The sequence below is a fragment of the Lolium rigidum genome, chromosome 7 (genome assembly GCF_022539505.1).
Source record: "Lolium rigidum isolate FL_2022 chromosome 7, APGP_CSIRO_Lrig_0.1, whole genome shotgun sequence".
NCBI lineage: Eukaryota > Viridiplantae > Streptophyta > Magnoliopsida > Poales > Poaceae > Lolium > Lolium rigidum.
The window spans coordinates 198,941,403-198,962,941 of record NC_061514.1 but is presented as its reverse complement, the minus strand read 5'-3'; the positions used below and the strand labels follow the sequence as shown (position 1 = coordinate 198,962,941).

At 44.0% G+C, this 21,539-nt stretch overlaps 2 protein-coding genes across 2 annotated transcripts; both read right to left on the bottom strand.

The window, feature by feature from the left end:
- Positions 1–2,842: 2,842 nt before the first annotated feature.
- Positions 2,843–5,650, bottom strand: LOC124674250 (heat stress transcription factor A-2b-like). Its single transcript, XM_047210290.1, has 2 exons — positions 5,339–5,650; positions 2,843–3,932 (listed from the first exon to the last, which is right to left on the bottom strand). Exons 1-2 carry the CDS (start codon positions 5,648–5,650, stop codon positions 3,039–3,041), a joined length of 1,206 nt encoding a protein of 401 aa, XP_047066246.1. The 3' UTR covers positions 2,843–3,038.
- A 2,320-nt stretch (positions 5,651–7,970) lies between these two features.
- LOC124674034 (ETO1-like protein 1) lies at positions 7,971–12,693 on the bottom strand. Its single transcript, XM_047210072.1, has 5 exons — positions 12,412–12,693; positions 10,580–12,289; positions 10,194–10,485; positions 9,239–9,548; positions 7,971–8,487 (listed from the first exon to the last, which is right to left on the bottom strand). Exons 1-5 carry the CDS (start codon positions 12,534–12,536, stop codon positions 8,267–8,269), a joined length of 2,658 nt encoding a protein of 885 aa, XP_047066028.1. The 5' UTR covers positions 12,537–12,693; the 3' UTR covers positions 7,971–8,266.
- Positions 12,694–21,539: the final 8,846 nt, after the last annotated feature.

Here is a 21,539-nt window from a genome sequence, read left to right as displayed (position 1 = left end):
CGCGCCGGCCTATGGTGCAGGGGCCCGAGTGCCCCCCTCCGGTCCTTCCGGGTGTTCGGATGCTTCCGGTGAAAATAGGAACACTGGGTCTTGATTTCGTCCAATTCCGAGAATATTTCGTTACTAGGATTTCTGAAACCAAAAACAGCAGAAAACAGGAAACTGGCACTTCGGCATCTTGTTAATAGGTTAGTTCCAGAAAATGCACGAATATGACATAAAGTGTGCATAAAACATGTAGGTATCATCAATAATATGGCATAGAACATAAGAAATTATCGATACGTCGGAGACGTATCACCTTGCCGGTGACCCAATCAAGCATGGGAGGGGCTTGCGCCAAGGAGATCCGTTGTCACCGCTACTCTTTGTGCTCTCCATTGACCCGCTACACTACATCCTTCGCAAAGCCACCCAACAAGGACATATACACCTTCTAAGAGGAAGAACCCCCACTTTCCGCACATCTCTCTACGCCGATGATGCGGCCATCTTCATGGCGTCATTCAAAGAGGACATCAACTTCTTGGCCTCCATCTTGGACCGGTTTGGGGAGGTTACCGGCCTTGTTACTAATTGTGCCAAAAGCCAAGTCGCGCCCATCCAATGCGGTGGCATTGACCTTCAAGATGTCCTACAACCTTTCCCCGCGGCGCTCACCACCTTCCCAATGCGATACCTTGGTTTGCCTCTCTCCTTAACAAGATTGAAAAGGGTCCACCTCCAATACCTTGAGGATAAGGTGGCCGGTAAGCTTGTGCCATGGCTTGGCAAGCACGCCTCTATGGCCTGCCACAACATCCTTGTTAAGGCGGTTCTCACAAGTGTTGTCATATACTTCATCACCGTGCTTGAAATACCGATGGAGTTTCTCCTAAAGATTGATACCATTCGAAGGGCTTACCTTTGGGCGGCTTGTGACAAAGTATCGGGAGGAAAATGCAAGGTCAATTGGGATCTCGTTTGCAAGCCGAAGAATAAGGGAGGCCTTGGTATACTTAACATCCACAAGTTTGCTTCCGCCCTACGGTTGAGGTGGCTTTGGTTGGAATGGACGGATAACTCCAAGCCGTGGAGAGGGCTTGGAAACCCTTGCAATGCAAGTGATAGAGAGCTTTTTGCGGCGGCTACAAAGGTTACCATTGACAACGGTGACAAGGCCCTCTTTTGGGATTCTTCTTGGCTCGACGGGCGACGGCCAAAAGATATCGCACCTCTTATATACAACATATCCAAAAATAAGAGCTCCACCGTCCGAAAGGCCCTACAAGACAACTTTTGGACCTCCCAAATCAACTTGCAAAATGGTCTCACCATCGAGCATATCACCCAATTCGCCGACCTTTGGGAAAAGCTCTCAACCATCCACACCAACGATGATGAACATGATACAATCACTTGGAAGCTAACTACTCATGGGTGCTACTCCTCGAGCTCGGCTTACAATATGCAATTTGAGGGTCTCACAAATTCAACCATGCCGGCCATGGTTTGGAAACCTTGGGCTACCCCCAAATGCAAGATCTTCACTTGGCTCGTGCTCCAAAATAGAGTGTGGACGGCGGATAGGCTTCAACGCCGGGGGTGGCAAAATTGTGGAAATTGCAAGCTTTGCAACCAAGTCCAAGAATCCGCGGCTCACCTTCTTTTCACGTGCCGCTTCACTAAAAGAGTTTGGTTAAACATCAAGGAGTGGCTTGGCCTCGTCGATGTCCACCCGGAGAGGTGGCACGAGGCTCCAACCGTTCATGAGTGGTGGAGGTGCTTTGTGCAAAAGGATGGGCAATCCAAGAAGGCGATGTCTTCGCTCGCCATGCTCGTGTCTTGGGAGATATGGAAAGAGAGAAATGCGCGTGTCTTCCTGAACCATCACTCCACCGTGGACATGGTGACCACAAGGATAAAAACCGAAACGACACTTTGGGGCTATACCGGGGCGAAAGCGTTGGGTAATGTAATGCCGCGAGAGTAATACCTTTAGTTTGGGTCTTGGCCGCGGCCTTGACCATGTTTGGTCTGTAACGCTCTTAAAAACTTCTTCTCTATCAATGAAATGGCAAATCTTTTGCCTCGTTTCAAAAAATATATATATATCGTCGTCACGCCCTGAATAATAGGTTTTTAAAAAGGTTTTTCATGCTCCTTTGACGCGGAGGGGAAAATAGTTACCAAAATCCTAATTTAATCTAGAAAACTCTACTTTATTAATCTCAACTCATATATTGGATTCCCACCCCTCAAGACGTAGACGAGGCAAGGCGAGTTTCTAATGTTGTTTCTGGAGTACATGACTTTGCCAATTTTTACACGTATGTTCACGTCGATTTAGGTTTTAAGGTGAAGTAGATGGTATACATCCAACGCGAACGAAAAGCCGCACATGTCTTGTTCATCAGCCTTAGACAAACGTTCTTGCTAACAGGCTCACCATGGGAAACAACTGATGTTGTCAACTTATCATATTCGTTCTTACGTTATGATCATGTCCATGTTTTATCGTGCTTTTTCTGTAGTTCCTGATATCATCATTTGTACAATTTACATCGGCCGTCCCATGTTTAAACAGCAAACAAATTCGGAAAAAAAAAACGGCAACCAGATAACACGCTGATGGATCCATCTGCGTAAACCAAAAACTATGACCGAATCTATGGGTTGCAAAAAACTATGGAAAACTAAAACGTTAATGTCCAAGAATATAGCAAATGGAAATGAAATAAACATAGGCCTACTCGGCGAAACCATCCACAAAACTACTAAACCTTCAACATCAGAATATCATGCCACATTAGGCTATCCTATATCAGAACATGTGCTGATCAACAGCTACATTGTCTGAAACAAACCAGATCAATACGGTCAATCAGCTAAAACAAACAACTCACAGTCCCTCTCCAGCGATGGATGACACTGACAGTTTCACAGAAGACACGGTGGAGAATCACTCTCGACATGGCAGAATTCCTTGAGGAGACACTGCAGGGTGAGATGCATGGAACATGAAGAAAGTAGCAGCGATTTAATATAACGAAATAGAACTAAGTTGTGTGAGTCGGGCTATTTGAGATGAGATAATCCATCTTCTTGGCCAGCACATCCATATCGCCCACGTCAACCAGGTTGTCATTCTCATCGCTGAGTCCTTGGTTCAGCAGCTCCTCCCAAAAATTAGTGTTAGGCAACCCCTGGGCTCCGTTCTGCTGCACTTCATGGGCACCGAGATCAAAACCATGTGGCTCTGTTACACCATTAGCATCGATACCTGAGCCGTTGAGATCAGATGTCATCCCATCAACAAGGAGTTCCACTGAACCTCCCAGGTCAGGCGGGATTCCATCGACAAGGAGTTCAACTGAACCTTCCAGGTCAGATGGGATACCGGCAGAGAGGAGTTCCACTGACCCCTCAGCAAGATGTTCCACTGACTCATGGGGATCAAACAGAATAGGTGTCTCTTGCTCCAAGCTGCTACTGGCCATGTCATCAGCTTCAGGTCCCTGGTCGATGCGACGCCTCCTTTTCTTCGAGATGGCATCGTGAAGCTCCTTCCTCATCCTGTTCTGGGAAGCCAGTTGCTTTAAGAATTCAGGGTTCCGCAAGACACGTGCCAAGAAAGCCGTCATCTGCTGCTGCTTCTGCTCGGTCCCATGTAGCCTATCCTCCATGGCTTTCAGACGCGCCTTCGTGCTCTGCTGTTCCTGCCTAAGCTTCACCACTTCTGCCATCAACAGTTGCTTGTCCCTCTTCAGCCGGTCGATCTCCCCATCATATCCAAAGTGCCCAACCTCAAGGTATGATCCACGAGACTGCTGATTTGAAGCAGTATGAGCAGTAGGTTTTCGACGCCTAATGTTCTTCAGAAGGTGCCTCTGTCCCCGTAGAAAACCCTCGTTAGCAAATTCCCATCGGTCAGGATCCACTTTTCTGAAACCCTGGCAAGCCAACAAAACAAGGCAGAGAGGAAAGGTTACTTCCAGGAGACATAATGTAAGCGTGCAGCAAGATGTTAATGCTTTCTCAGCATGAAAAACACAAAACATTACATTTCCAATTTGCTTCTTTCTAGATCAAGATGCAACAGGACCAGGGGACGGAACTTTCGCCAGGGTATCTTCTGGTTATTTCTCTATAATGTTTTTCAGTTAACTTTTCTCTTTTAAGGGAAAAAAAAACTAAAAACAGTCATCTATTGTGGCACAAAGAAAAGAATGCCAACTTGAATCTTGAACTTAATTTAGAACAGAACCATTATCCAGTACAAAAGTTCTGAAAGGGAGAGGGAGAATGCACATTTAATTAAGCACTGAAATGCTGAATGGAGAAAACAGGTAACCGCACAGCGCAACAGCTACATGAATTATGAAGTTAAGGATTTTACAGCGACATGTGATCTAAGAAGTCACCATGCACATGCTCTCGAAAAGATCCAAAGAATGGATACATGCTGGAAACATATCCAAGCTGCTATAAATTCAGGAAAGAAGAACCCTTAACATGAAGCACAAGAGCATGTAGGAAAATGTTGCACTTGATTGTCTTGAAAAAAATGATTTTGAGTAACAAAGCCCTAACAGCGTAGAGATAAATGAGTGTGAAACACACAGCATTAACATTTGGTCTCTGTAATATTTACTTTTTCTTACTGATAACATGAGCAATAGTACTCCCTCCATCCCATGAAAGTTGTCTTAGATTTATCAAAATTTGGATGTATCTAGACACTATCTAGTAGTATGTAGGTACATCCAAATTTAGTCAAATCTCAGACAAGTTCCATGAGACAGAGAGAGTACCTTAGGAAGGTGATTCACAGGTAACTGTAAAAATACAACTTTTATTTATATCTAACCGGAGAGTCATTATTAAATAGAGTTTGAGACTGCTTTGTTATTGAAAATAAGTTTTGTCCGCTTGGATTCCTTACCCTGCACTTTTCAACACAAGAAATATGTAATAGGACACATAACACTTTCATGAGTTAGCAAGCTCTGCCTGTAATAAAATCAATGTACTTAAGTAGTACAACATATCCCAATCATAAAGAATAGTAAGAGCTAATTTCCGCACTATTTGGCCAGAAGTGGAATAGAATAGTATACTGCAACAGTCAACCACCAAATTAATATGCAAACAATTCCATGTTTTACCCACTTGTCTTCACCAATTTGACAAAACAAAAAATTCAATGTCTATGTTAAACCAATTTCCCAGGAAACAGTTCCACAACACTGCATTTGGGAGAAACAAACCGGCTAGATCCACATCAACCTGTCGCATCCCGGACCAAGGTGCATTGCAAATTCGCAAGGGGAAACGGCAGGTGGGGTTAATGGCTTACATAGGTGTTGAGCTGCCTGACGAAGCTGGAGAAGTTGCCGTGCTTGAAGTGCCTGGGCAGGAGCACGGAGGCGAAGGCGTGGGGGTCCCAGACGACGAAGCTGTTGTTGCCGGCGCTCCAGGACACGACGCCGTCGGTGGCGCGGTCGTCGACCATGTCGTAGGTCTTGGTGAGGAACGGCGGCGGCCCGGCGTCGTGCAGCCCCTCCATGGGCTTGGGCAGCGCTTCCGCTTCCGCCGCCGGCGCATCCGCGGGTGAATCGCCTCCCGCGTGGCTCATCTCCTCCTTCACCAGACTCAGCATTGGGTCCATACCCACAGTAAACCCTCGTCAGTGAACCTCCGGCGCCGGCAGCCCGGAAATGGCCGCGGCAGCTAACCGAGTGAAAGAAAGAGGGTGTCTTGGTATGCGGGGAACGCGCAGGAAGGGTTGGCGGTGGCGCGGCGAGGAGGTAGGTGGAGTGGGCACGGGGAGGGGACAGGATAAGGCGGGGCGAGCTGTGCTGCTAAGAACGCATCGCCATCATGTCCGCAAGTGCACGGAGAGAACAGCTGAAAGATTGCCGGGGACCAGACGGGGACGCGAGCTTTAATTTGGCAGGTGGAGCGAATCCAAGCTGGGGACGAGGCCTCGGCGGGGAAGATCCTGGTGGAGGTCGCGGCGGCCCGGGATGGAGTCGATCTCTCCTGGCGGCGGCTGGCTGGCAGGAGCGGCGGCGAGGAGCGTGGGGGTGAAGGGCTTGGCTGTGTTGGGAATGGAAGGTTCTGGAAGGTGAGGAAGGGTTTGTGGGAGGAGGAGGCGGATGAGCGGCGAGGGAGGGGCACGTGTCGGGACCTGGGCTCGACGTGGGCCTTCTTTGTATGGGCCTGCTCGACAAGTGTCGGTGTCTCTGCCTATGCAATCTTACAGGTAGGTGGCAGCACCGCCTACAGAGAAAACAATCACCAGCGCTCTCCGGGTCCAAACGAAAAGAGCTACCGCGAGGACTGATGGAAGAGAGAGCCGCTGACGTGTGGGTCCAGGTCGACAGGTGCCGTGTGTTCGCCAGCATAGCAATGTCTAGTGATAGTGGCAGCCACCTCATCAAACAAAGCAACAATGGTCCATTGATTAGGGTTCACGAAAACGGTTTAAAAGTGGCTTTTCTTTGTTTAGTGGTTACAAAAATGTGTGAACCCTCAGCTGAGTGGCCCGATACAAACTGATCAGCATGTATGCGTCAATGCATTTGTGGCTCTTTTCCCTCGAGCCTATCTACCAGCGACCGCGCCTGCTTCGCCTAATACGTGCCAATACTCACCGTAGACGTCAGTGTGGCTTTCCGTGTCGTCCTAATGGCGCTACCTCACCTACTACACTTCAGTACTGGAGCATGGCGTAGGCCTCGATGACAACAAGGAAGACGAAGGTCCCACGACGACGCGGAGGACAAAGGCCACGACGACGCCCTCTTCGACAATGCAGATGCTCCAAGCAGCGGCATGAAGGAGGAGGTCTAACCAGCGGAGCTCATGGAGGAGGAGGCCATTGAAATGGCCATCGTCCAGAGCGAGCTCCACCAGTTCGCCCAGTGGAACGGCCTGGCCATCCAACTACGGGACGTCCGCACTGGCTCAAGGGAGGTTGGTGACTCCACCACTCACGCTTGGGCGTACCTAGGCGCACGCTCAGCCGCTTCCTCCCACGTCTACGCCGCAGCCACCACATTCTCCCCCACCAACGCTGCCACCGCCGGCGCCACAACGGCTCTATACTGGTATGTGCCCGTGGGCACCTCCGGTCTTTGTCGACCTCGACGACCACGAGGAGTAGGCGGCCATGGCGGGTGCCCTAGTTAGCTAGGGTTAAATTTCTAGTCTTTCTATTTAATTTTCTGCACTATGTAAATTATTCCTTTTTCAATAAAAAATGGTACTATAAAAACGTCGGGCCGTTAGGGCATACCTCGATGCAAGCAGGCACACGCTGAAAGCAGGCGATTTCAGTGCCGCGGGCTGGCAAAAACGGATTTTTCGTGTTCGAAATGGGTCATGCAGCTGGATATGCTCTTAGCTGCCTCGGCAAACTCTCACATATGCTTAAGCAATAACAAGTTTTCCATAAAACCCTTTGCTTTGTTCTCTTTTTACAGCAGTCAAAACAAGCCCTGCTTGTTGTTATCGAGCCGCATGCTTTGATGAGCAACCACAACCAACAGATTAAGCCCATGCTTGTTTAACAATGTCACCAAGCTTAGACGAGACACGTTTCAGAGAAAGGGTATCAAACAATAGGTCGATGTCGCACTCAAGGTCAAAAGGATTTAGATTTCTTTTGACATCAGGGAAGATCACCTTTTTAAGATTACATGTTCTGAAACCACTATTTCAAGATGTGGTTTGATAAGCAATCCTGGATACAACGACCTGTTACTTCATCTGCAAGTCTCGCCCTTCAAAGGGAGAAGGGAAAAAAGGTGCGCATGGCAGCTTATTATTCGGTAACTTTAGGTGGGTTATATATACAGTGCAAAAGGAAAAGACTTTGACATTATGATTAGCATAGCAGCTACAAATTGAAGGCTCAATCAACAGCAAATTGTTCAGATGGAAGAACAGAACATTCCTAAATTTTAAATCATTGACATCAAATATATAAGGATAATCTCACCAAACACTAGAACTTGGACAGTTACATTTTGCACGAAAAGAATCTTTTCCAGTAGAATTCAATGATTAGGCATTACTTTTACAAAGGCCACATGCATCAATGGCCAAGCCTGGTCGATGCCGCCTTTCAAAAGTAGTTTTCTCCAACTTGCCAAGAACATCATATTACAGCGGTTAACTAGCAGACGAAGAAACTTGAATGAAGTCAAGGATGTCAAGAGGATCACCTATGTGGAATAACAATGGTGGCATAGAGTACACAATTTAGCACGACCTTTTGTCAGGGCTCTTGGCTGTTCACGCGTTTCTGAAGTTCCAGCATTTCTTGGTGATTTGGGTCCAAACAGAGGGCGGCTCGACAATCACGAAGAGCGCTAGGGACATCCCCAGTGTGCTCATGGAACGCCGCCCGAAGATGCAATAGGTTGAGGTCCGCTTTGAAGGAAATCGCCCTTGTGAGCTCTGCTATTGCCTCTTCCTCCTTGTGGCTATCCATTAGTACTGTGAACCAAAACCATCCAAATAGTTGGTTACATTATCTTCAAAACAAAAGGAGGGCAAGAGAATTACACTGCTAAATCTGCTATTCATTTTGAAGATAAGAAACACTATCAACCCCCTTGGCCTGGGAACTAATATTTTGAGACTGATGACCAAGACAACCCACTTGGAATGTTCTATAAGATAAGCAACACCTTAGGGTAAAGAAACCAGTGGGTGTGGAAGCAGCACAAATATGGCTATGAACATCAGTTAAAACAAATTATGTTAGGATAACATTTGCAGTGTGTACAATACATTCCAAAAAAAAAGGGACAAGCTATTAGTATTGTAAGTTTGAAGATGCAGTTCAAACTACAGGACACACGCGTGTTACCAGGGCAAACAGTTAAATTAAATAAACTACATGTAATATTTTTATTTCAAAGAAAAATATGATAAATTCCCAGTGTGCATATCATTTCCTATCCTTCAACAGAAGATAAACTACTGAAGTCATCACAAATTTTACGTTAAAGCACGGTATCCACAGTCCAGTCAACAGCTAAGGCCAAATTCGAAAACAGCAGAAATTTCATATGACAAAGATAACAGCTATAGAAAATGTTACTCCATCCAACATAGTTTTGAATCTAAAATATAAGTTACTGGTATCAATGCATAAACCAAAGAAGACACGAAATAAAGTAGCCCAGTAATATTCATTACTGTTCAAAAATACTGGATAATCTGAATTTTAGTTTAGTCTAACCTGCAGCTCGATATCTATATGGGTAAACACGTAATGGATCCAATTGGGTCACTTTTTCCAAATCTGACATAGTCTGTTCTCGTTCACAATACTCTGAGCGCTTCTCATAAGCTGAAGCATTGTTTTTAGCTTTCTCTATCAACTTTGTCATTTCATCATATGCAGCATCCCTGTTATTCTGGAGAAAATGAACACGAGCAAGACCTTGATGGGCCCTGGTGTGTCGGATTTTCAACGCACTTGTATAGCAATCAGCTGCTGAATCTAACTTCCCACAATCAACATAGACGCCACCAAGGTTGTTCAAAGCCTGCAGTACATTTATGCACACAAAGTGTTAAGGGCCCTGCTTAATTATGACAACTTAATGGATATATGAAAAGAAAGCACAGATACGACTACACTTTGGATGTTTTGTACTACAAAAAATCATCCTACATCATCGGGATGCTCTGTCTTAACTTGCTAGGTCAATATCAGTCAAAAGCACTAACTTAAATTTTGGTAATTAAGTTTAGCAACATTTCTCATGTAATTCAAATTCTCAAAAAAAATTCAAAACAAAAAATCTAGCAACTGCTCATGCAGATGCATAAAATAGCATCTGCATGTACAACATGGCAATAATATTTTCGTACAAAGGATTAAAGTTCTGTGTATTGAACTTCCAGGTATAGTTGAGTCTTGCCATGAGGAAGTGATTTATGATTCTATAATTTTTTTTACTCCTCCACTCTCGTTTGTCCAACACGTCTAATACAGCAGCAAGAATCATGATGTTTGCATATTTCAAACCCACATCAAATGTGATTTGCATGTTCCCTCCATTTTACCAAGCCTGGGTCATGTGGATGCTAAGCTAATTGTGTCAAAACTGCAGATTCAACCAATGAACAGAAGTGAAATTTATAAAGATTCTAGGGTAATTTGTGTGATACTGTACAAAAGCACAAACCTGACCCTTCCGAAGTCGGTCCGAGGGGCACTTTAATGCATCTTCAAGAAGTGATATAACATTTGCAGAATAAGAAGGATCAACCCCTGAGTCAGCCAGAACATAGGCTTTCAGAAAGAAAGCCTCAAATGACCTTTGAATAGATATAGATTCCTCTGCTTTTTGCAGGGCCTCCTCACAGTGTCCCGTGTCATACAGAAGCCATCCTTCATATACCAGCCGTTCATGCTCAGTTGCAGCATGTAGCCTAGCCAATTGCAGACTTCGCATTGCTGCCTCAGGACAGTTCAACCTGGAAGCCCAAATGTTAAGCAGCACTTTTAGTTAAATTGAAGATCAAATTGGCCATAAGGGAATCCTCTGGGAGATGTGCTAGTAGAAGTTACCTAAGGAGCAGCAAAGATTGCCGAAAGTGTAAAACACCTTTTGCTGCATCTGACTCAAGCATCTTGTAGATCACTGAAAGCGAGCCAATATCATCCACTGATGACCAGCGTTCGTAAAGTTGGAGCCAGCATTCAGCTGTATTCCACTGCTCAACATGTGCCCCGAGAAGAGTGCCTATCTTGGAAGCGGCTACACGTCCTTCCAACATCCGGTACTCACGAGATAAAGTAAGAATTGCATGGATATCACAAAGTGCAGATTTGTAGTCCTCAAGAGCTAAATATAGACAAATTCGAAGCTCGAGGCACTCCAACGCTAACTTGAAACCTAAGAGTCGATTTATTTCATCTAAGGCAAGTCTAGGTTCCTTCTTTCTCATCAAGGATGTGGCCCGATACATGTAAGGGTATGTAAGAGTAGGGTCCAGCTCCGTTGCCTTGTCAAGGTCTGCCAACTTTCTATCACCTTCTGAATACAATGATCTCTCAAGATGCATCCATCCTAGTGGTACACTTGACGATATTACTGAGCTGAGCTTTTCGTAAGCCAAGACCTTTTTTCCTTTTATAGCAGAGATTCTAGCAAGACCAGCCATGGAATACACATGACCAGCAGAGAAGGCAACCTCAAATAGGTGTTCAGCTTCGTCATACTCCTTTCTCAGAAGTCTAATGCACCCAAGCTGATGAAAAGCAATTTGCTTCTGTGAAGGTGTTACTGCCAATTGAACTAGCTTCTCTGACAAGAGCACAGTTGTCTCTGTCCTCGGATCAATGTCCATTGTGACTTCACTAAGCAAGCAGTACAATAAAAAGGAGGCATGTCCAGCCATGATAAGTTGTTGTTGTTCAGTTGCACTCAGGAAGAGATTAAGAACAAGCTCATCGGTTAGACAATCTGGTAAATCCTGTAAAAGCATTTGTAAACAGGAAGCGGCAAGAACCGGTGCGTTTTCTTCAAATGACAATGCCATGAGCTCGACTGCATCATGCCTTGATGAAACAAATGAAGCCAGTTTCCTGTCACATGCGTCTTTCAGCTTGTCACAACAAAATGTACTTGCAAACACCAGCATCTCCAACAAGATTTCCAAAGGTAAATCTCCTAAACTTTGTGTACAACTGAACTCTGAAACAGCCCTCATGGCCTCCAACGAAATGCCATTCTCTGACAAATCAACAAGCTCAAGCTGCGACTCAGTGAACGGTCCATTAAGCATCGAGCAAAACGGGATGGATAGAGCGGCGATCTTACACCTGTCACATGTCACCCTCCCATCCCTTATTTGGAAAGTTACGATGGAGGAAATATGCGACGTCAAATCCATTTCTGAACCAACTATCTCAAAATTCGGCATGGGCATCTCGGAAGCAACATCGATCGGTCCAAACTCCCGGCAGCACTTCCTGCACGACGCGAGGACGTCAGCTATGATCTCCTCCCCACGCTTCTCGTACCGCAGCCATGCCCCAAATATGACCTTCTCGTGCACAGTCCCGGAGTGGCGCCACGCAGAATGCAAGCTCCTCTGGCGCAGTTTCGGCTCGCCAAGGCCCCGAAACACCTGGGACTGGATCAAATACAGCCCAGGCCGCTCGATCGCTGTGCATTGCTCGAGCTCCTCGTGGATCCTCGACAGCACCTCCACGTAATTCAAGGGTTTATACAGTGGTACTACAGGGGGCTCGGCAATCTTGATGAGTGACTCACTGCACATCGCCAACAATCGAGATTAATCAGGAAATGTAGTAGTTCGGTTGCAGCACATCAAAATGAGGCTGACTGGGAGGTAATGAAAATGCTTAGGATTTTGGAGTGGGAGTGTGCTTACATTGAGGAAGACGAGTAGGATGATTTGGGCAGCTTCCCCCGCTCCACCTGCAGCCACGACTGCGGGTTGAAGCCGTGGATGTGCTGCTCGTCGCAGGGCGACTCCGACAGGATGCTGCTCCTCATAGAGCACAGGAAGGAGAACACCTCCCAAATCTCCACGCTCCCAGATTTCGCGCGAACCCCGGACACGAATCGCACGCCAATGGTACAAGAATAATAACAGCAGCAACAGCCAGCTACGAATCAGCTACACCAATCCTACGCATTTGGGCAGGAGGTTTCTTTTGGAATTGGACCCCTCTCTCCGCTGAACCCAACCACCTACGGATCGAGAGCTGCCACAAATCCGAAGGTACGAGCGCAATGACCCGCGGAAATGGACCCTCCGGATCAAATCTTGGCGACCGTGACGCCGCCCGCTGGATCGAATTCGTCGGTCCAAGAGGAAAGCTGAGCAGGAACAGGGCATTGGCAGGGAAGGAGCAGTGAGCGCGGGGTCTACAGGCCAGTGGCTGCGCGCGAGGTAGGATTTGGATCCTGCGAAAGCAGCCTTGGGGAGGATGGAGACTGGAGATGGGAGGAAGAGATCAAGAGCGCGGAGAAGAGAATTATTTTTTTCCTTGTCGTGGTGTGGAGAGGAATGAGGGAGTTAGCCTAGTACACAAAAATAAAGCCTACCACTAGTAGTACACTCGAGAAAAAGAATTGAAGGGTGTATTCTTTTCAAGGAAAAAAGAAATGAAAGTGGTGTGGAGTGCACATGAACCCATGCATGGGCTGCTAATACTACTTTGTTATGTGGTGATGATGAGTGCTGGTAGGGAAGAAGACAAGGCATATCCATGACTGTGTATGCAAGTTAAGGAGTTGTGAAGAAAAGCTAATCGAAGCTGAAAAACAAAGATTGTGAATGGGGCCGTCGAGCTTGTCATGTTAATGATGAAATGGGCACTTCAACAGACCCATGTTTCAATCAAGACAATGTGCATCAAACAACCATTCAATCATTCAATGCAAAATGTGGCCCTTAAAATAAATGTGAGGTTAACACGATTCAAATGCGTATTAGATTTCTAGAGTAGTACCCTCTCTATTTCCCATGAAAGTTGTTGTTTTAGGGGCACCCACACGTTCTAGTTTTTAATTACTACAATACAAACTAGTTGTTAATATTGTGTTTCGGAAACTATGACAATCAGCAACACATCGGCTCAGAGTTCCGAAACATATTGTCTAACTTTATTCAAACTAACTTTGAGTCGCGACATGTAGGTTTCACATGTTTGCGATTCAAAGTTAAAATGCCACGATCGCAACCACAACTAATGATATTTTCCATCATACTTCTCTCTCCAGGAAATTAGTGTGCCTTCCATTTTAATGTGCACCACCAGAGTTAGTTTTTTTTTTTTTTTTTGAGGGGAGTTAGTATTGATCATCAATATACACAAACTATTTAGTGTGTGTAATATAGAAATCAATATACACAAACTATTTAGTGTGTGTAATATAGAACTATACAAGTAAGAGCGTGTCATCGAACAAATTGTCAAAAAAATCTGTATTATCATATTCCCTCCATTAGGGAAAAGATACCGCGAATTTATCTAAATGCGTATATATGTATAAAAATGCGGCATTCTTTTTTCAGAAAAAGGGATTAGGGATTTTTACTAGTGTACATGTACAATGCATGTGTGTGTATGTGACTGGGCGACAGTATCTATATCTTTTTTTTTGAAACACATGCGGTATCTATATCCGAAACAGTTGGCCACCTTGTTGTAAATTTTGCTCCACCGTCCGTGCAAGGGTTAGTTGAGGTGGATGAACCTATCATGACTGGATTTATGGGGTCACGAGATCAGCACAAGAAAGAAGACATCGACTACTGGTTGTTGGGCATGCATACACATCATCAAAATTTCACAAGTACAGCAAAACTAAATAAAGTCCAAAGACTGACGAAAACGCATGGGAACGGTCGTTGAGCATGATAATGGTGATACATGCATGGTGGCATGGTAACCCATAGATTACGGTTTCGAAAAGAACTGGCGTACAAGTGCCGCTGGGGTCCGCAAATGCTTTTACAAGCAGACAAATTGTTTTATCTTTAGCTGCACAACAGCGCGAGCCGCAAGGCCAATGATATCAGTGTATTTTGGATTTCAGACTTTGTGCGTAAACTGTTTCTCCAGGTATAAACATTGTAGAAACTGCTGTGAAAATATTCAAGTTCCAACAAAGTTCTCATACCAGTATACCGTGTGCGGTGTATGGTCCGCACCGGGGCCGCTCACTTCCCCCTCCCCTCCCACCGCTCTTCCTCTCCCCCTTGGTAGACTCGCTCTTCTTGTCGGGCCGCCCCCGACTCCGATCCGGCGGCGCTGCCGGCCGGAGATGGAGAAGGGGGGGCGCCGGAGTAGATAGGTGATACGTCTCCAACGTACCTATAATTTCTGATGTTCCATGCTTGTTTTATGACAATACTTACATGTTTTGTTTGCACTTTATAATGTTTTTATGCGTTTTCCGGAACTAACCTATTAACAAGATGCCGAAGTGCCAGTTCCGTTTTCTCGCTGTTTTTGGTTCCGAAAAGGTCTGTTCGAGCAATATTCTCGGAATTCGACGAAACAAAGACCCAAGTATCTTATTTTTCCCGGAAGACCCCGGAACACCGAAGGAGAGTCGGAGGCGGGCCGGAGGGCCACCACACCATAAGGCGGCGCGGGCCCGGGCCCGGCCGCGTCGGCCTATGGTGAGGAGGCCCCAGGCACCTCCCTGCGCCGCCTCTTCGCCTATAAGACCCCTTTCGACCTAAAAACGCGATACCAATTGACGAAACTCCAGAAAGACTCCAGGGGCGTCGCCACCATCGCGAAACTCCGTTTCGGGGGACAGAAGTCTCTGTTCCGGCACCCTGCCGGGACGGGGAAGTGCCCCGGAAGCCATCTCCATCGACGCCACCGCCTCCATCATGCTCCGTGAGTAGTTCCCCCATGGACTACGGGTTCTAGGCTGTAGCTAGTTGGTATTCTCTCCCCCATGTACTTCAATACAATGATCTCATGAGTTGCCTTACATGATTGAGATTCATCTGATGTAATCGGTGTTGTGTTTGTTGGGATCCGATGGATTGTTACATTATGATTAGTCTATCTATAAAGTTTGTGAAGTTATTGTTGCTTTGCAATCTTGTTGTGTTTAATGCTTGTCACTAGGGCCCGAGTGGCATGATCTTAGATTTAAGCTCTATACTTATTGCTTAGATTGTATCTACAAGTTGTATGCATATGTCTATGTCCGGAACCAAAGGCCCCAAAGTGACAGAAATTGGGACAACTGGAGGGGAAGGCTTAGATATGAGGATCACATGTTTTCACGGGGTGTTAATGATTTGCTCCGGTGCTCTATTAAAAGGAGTACCTTAATTTCCAGTAGATTCCCTTGAGGCCCGGCTGCCACCGGCTGGTAGGACAAAAGATGTTGTACAAGTTTCTCATTGCGAGCACGTATGACTATATATGGGAAACATGCCTACATGATTAATGATCTTGATGTTCTGTCTTAATGCTATTTCAATCCTATCAATTGCCCAACTGTAATTTGTTCACCCAACACTTGTCACTTGTTACTGGAGAGTTACCACTAGTGTAGATAGCTGGGAACCCCGGTCCATCTCTCATCATCATATACTCGTTCTATATGTCATTGGAAGTAGTATCAACTATTTTCTGGGTGCCATTGCCTCCGTGTTATCGTATTCTTGCTCGTCGTGTTACTGTTACTACTGCTCTCATATTATTGTTGCTTTCACATCACCCCTGTTACTAGTGCTTTTCCAGGTGCAGCTGAATTGACAACTCAGTTGTTAAGGCTTATAAGTATTCTTTACCTCCCCTTGTGTCGAATCAATAAATTTGGGTTTTACTTCCCTCGAAGACTGTTGCGATCCCCTATACTTGTGGGTTATCAAGACTATTTTCTTGCGCCGTTGCCGGGGAGGCATAGCTCTACTCATAAGTTCACCTGGGAGTACACTCTACCTCTCTCTCTGTTTTTATTTTATTTTGTTTTGCTAGTTTACTTTTGTCTAGTTTATTTGTGCTTAGTTTATTTCTGTCTAGTTTTGTTTTGCTTAGTTTACTTTTGTCTAGTTTATTTTTGTCTTGTTTTATTTTCCTCATATACCCGAAAATCCATAAAAATTTGAAAAACTTAAAAATTAAAAACTGCTATTGTGGGAGAACCTACAACCTATTTGGAGCTTATTGAATTATATAATAACTATAGAGAATCAAGAACGGGAAAAGTTATGAGTGTTGTGATAGAAAAATTGAATACAATTGCTATAATCTTGCTTAAACGCCATGATATAAACTGTTGCTCTCAACAGGATACTAAACATCTTAAATTTCAATGTGGCTTTAGTGAGGAAGTTTTAATTAAGAACTATAATTGGAATAACTATATTCATTTTGGGTTCGAAGAAGTAGAACAATTTGTTTTGTTTATGGGAGCTTCTGAGATAGAATCCTTCATTGCTAGAAATTATGAAACTTGTGTTGTTTGTAAGGACCTTAAAGATTATGTCTCTTCTATCCTTAATTTTTGCATAGAAAGCTACGAGTGATAATCCCTATATCATTGATTATAAAGAGAGACTCATTAATGCACAAGAATGCACTCACAATTTGCAGGAACCAAGTGGAAGAAGAAATTGATGAACCTAAAAGCTCATTGGATGAAAAAGAGGAGGAAATTGATGAACCCGAAAGCTCATTGGATGAAAAAGAAGAGGAGAGTGATGAACAAAAGGAGGAAGAATGGATTAGCTACCCATGCCAACCTTCTAATGAGAGTAACTCTTTATCTCTTACACTATTTGATTGTCCTCCATGCTTACCAAAGGCGGATGAATGTTATGTTCCTGTGGATTCTCTCGAAATATTCCCTATGAGTAAAACTTGTGAGAATAATTATGCTCCGGTTATCTATGATAATCCATGCTATTTTGATAAATTTTATGATAATGCTTTGTTTGTTCCTGATGTCGATATGCATGGTACTAAAGAGTTTTGCTTGGCAAATGTTTATGATAAATCTCTAGATGATGGTCCTATGTTACTTGAGAATATTAATTGTACTACTAATGAAAATGGGATTGGAGAGTTCTTGACTTTATCTATGAGTCCCATATCTTTTGAGATTGATCAATCATCTTGTTACATTATTGATAAAAGTGGGTTTGAAAGTTTTAATCCTATTATTTCGAGCTTGATAAAAATTATGTGTTTGTGAATCATGAAAAGCATGTTGTATGTGATAGTTATGTTGTTGAGTTTGTTCATGAAGCTACTGAAAATTATTATGAGGGAGGAAAATATGGTTGTAGAAATTTGCATGGTACTAAAACACCTCTCTATATGCTGAAAATTTTGAAGTTACTCTTGTTTTATCTTCTTATGCTTGTCACTTTGTTCTTCATGAATTTACTTGTGTACAAGATTCCTATGCATAGGAAGTGGGTTAGACTTAAATGTGTTTTGAATTTGCTTTTTGATGCTCTCCTTTGCTTCAACTCTTATTTCTTGCGAGTGCATCATTAAAACTGCTGAGCCCATCTTAATGGCTATAAAGAAAGCACTTCTTGGGAGATAACCCATGTGTTTATTTTGCTACTGTTTTATTGTGTCTTGGAAGTTGTTACTACTGTAGCAACCTCTCCTTATCTTTATTTTATTGCAATGTTGTGCCAAGTGAAGTCTCTAATAGAAGATTGATGCTAGATTTGGATTTCTGCGCAGAAACAAATTTCTTGATGTCACGAATCTGGGTATGATTCTCTGTAGGTAACTCAGAAAAATCTGCCAATTTACGTGAGTGATCCACAGATATGTACGCAACTTTCATTAGTTTTGAGTTTTCTGATTTGAGCAACGGAAGTACCTCTTAAAAATTCGTGTTTACTGGCTGTTCTGTTTTGATAAATTCTGTCTCTGTTTTTTTGCATTGTCTCTTGTGGACTTTAAGTGAGGCTTTCCAGACGTGGAGAGCTGTAGCTAATGTTTTATTGAGTTCTTGCAATGTGTCACTACAGGGCCAAGGTGGATTAAAGTTTTTTGAGTACTAACCCCTCTAATGAAGTTTATGAGAAGTTTGGTGTGAAGGAAGTTTTCAAGGGTCAAGAGAGGAGGATGATATATGATCAAGAAGAGTGAACAGCTCTAAGCTTGGGGATGCCCCGTGGTTCATCCCTGGATATTTCAAGAAGACTCAAGCGTCTAAGCTTGGGGATGCCCAAGGCATCTCCTTCTTCATCAACTTATCAGGTTTCTTCTATTGAAACTATATTTTTATTCGGTCACATCTTATGTTCTTCACTTGGAGCGTCTGTGTGTTTTTATTTTTGTTTATGTTTGAATAAATTCGGATCCTAGCAATCCAAGTGTGGGAGAGAGACACGCTCCGCTTTTTCATATGAACACTTGTGTTCTTCGCTCTTACTTTTAATGTTCAATGACAAAAGTTGGAAGCTATTGCATCTATTGCTATTTGGTTGGAAACATAAAATGCTTCATATTGTCTTGGATAATTTGATACTTGGCAATTGTTTTGAGCTCTCAAGTAGATCATGATTAAGCTCTTGCATCATGTAGTTTAAACCTATTAGTGGATAAATACCTTAGAACTTGTTGAAATTGGTTTGCATGATTGGTCTCTCTAAGGTCTAGATATTTTCTGGTAAAAGTGTTTGAGCAACAAGGAAGACAGTGTAGAGTTTTATAATGCTTGCAATAAGTTCTTATGTAAGTTTTGCTATACCGGTTCATACTTGTGTTTGCTTCAAACAACCTTGCTAGCCCAAAGCCTTGTACTGAGAGGGAATGCTTCTCGTGCATCCAAAACCTATGCCATTTGTGTCCACCATATCTACCTACTATGTGGTATTTCCTGCCATTCCAAGTAAATACTTCGTGTGCTACCTTTAAACCTTCAAAATGCTTCTCAATTTGTGTTGATGTTTTATAGCTCATGAGGAAGTATGTGGTGTTTTATCTTTCAACCTTGTCATTTACTCTTGACAGACTCTCACCAATGGACTAGTGGCTTCATCCGCTTATCCAATAATTTTGCAAAAAGAGCTGGCAATGGGGTTCCCAACCCCAATTAATTAACCTTCACTAATAATTCTCTTCACGTGTTTTGCCCTGATTCATCAGTAAGCAACTTAATTTTGCAAATAGACACTCCTTCATGGTATGTGAATGTTGGAAGGCACCCGAGGATTCGGTTAGCCATGGCTTGTGAAAGCAAAAGGTTGGGAGGAGTGTCAACCATAAATAAAACTAAAATACATGTGTAAACAAAAGAGAAGATGGATGATCTACCTTGCTCGGTAGAGATAACGTCCTTCATGGGAGCCGCTCTTGAAAGTCTCGGTTGATGAGGTAGTTAGAGTGCCCACTACCATTCGTTGACAACAACAAACACCTCTCAAAACTTTACTTTTATACTCTCTATATGATTTCAAAACTTAAAAAGCTCTAGCACATGATTTAATCCCCGCTTCCTCTCGCGAAGGGCCATTCTTTTACTTTATGTTGAGTCAGTTTACCTACTTCCTTCCATCTTAGAAGCAAACACTTGTGTCAACTGTGCATTGATTCTTACATAGTTGCTTATTTGCATTCATCATATTACTTTGTGTTGACAATTATCCATGAGATATGAATGTTGAAAGTTGAAAGCAATTGCTGAAACTTAAATCTTCCCCTGTGTTGCTTCAATGCCTTTACTTTGAATTTATTGCTTTATGAGTTAACTCTTATGCAAGACCTTTTGATGCTTATCTTGAAAGTACTATTCATGAAAAGTTTTGCTATATGTTATCCATTTGTTAGCAACTATAGATCATTGCCTTGAGTCACTTCATTCATCTCATATGCTTTATAATAGTATGATCAAGATTATGTAAGTAGCATGTCACTACATAAATTATTCTTTTTATCGTTTACCTACTCGAGGGCGAGCAGGAACTAAGCTTGGGGATGCTGATACGTCTCCAACGTACCTATAATTTCTGATGTTCCATGCTTGTTTTATGACAATACTTACATGTTTTGCTTGCACTTTATAATGTTTTTATGCGTTTTCCGGAACTAACCTATTAACAAGATGCCGAAGTGGCAGTTCTGTTTTCTCGCTGTTTTTGGTTCCGTAAAGGCTGTTCGGGCAATATTCTCGGAATTCGATGAAACAAAGACCCAAGTATCTTATTTTTCCCGGAAGACCCCGTAACACCGAAGGAGAGTCGGAGGCGGGCCGTAGGGCCACCACACCATAAGGCGGCGCGGGCCCGGGCCCGGCCGCGCCAGCCTATGGTGAGGAGGCCCCGTGCACCTCCTCGCGCCGCCTCTTCGCCTATAAGACCCCTTTCGACCTAAAAACGCGATACCAATTGACGAAACTCCGTAAAGACTCCGTGGGCGCCGCCACCATCGCGAAACTCCGTTTCGGGGGATAGAAGTCTCGTTCCGGCACTCTGCCGGACGGGGAAGTGCCCCTGAAGCCATCTCCATCGACGCCACCGCCTCCATCTTGCTCCGTGAGTAGTTCCCCCATGGACTACGGGTTCTAGCTGTAGCTAGTTGGTATTCTCTCCCCATGTACTTCAATACAATGATCTCATGAGCTGCCTTACATGATTGAGATTCATCTCGATGTAATCGGTGTTGTGTTTGTTGGGATCCGATGGATTGTTACATTATGATTAGTCTATCTATAAAGTTTGTGAAGTTATTGTTGCTGCAATCTTGTTGTGTTTAATGCTTGTCACTAGGGCCCGAGTGGCATGATCTTAGATTTAAGCTCTATACTTATTGCTTAGATTGTATCTACAAGTTGTATGCATATGTCTATGTCCGGAACCAAAGGCCCCAAAGTGACAGAAATTGGGACAACAGGAGGGGAAGGCTTAGATATGAGGATCACATGTTTTCACGGAGTTTTAATGCTTTGCTCCGGTGCTCTATTAAAAGGAGTACCTTAATTTCCAGTAGATTCCCTTGAGGCCCGGCTACCACCGGCTGGTAGGACAAAAGATGTTGTACAAGTTGC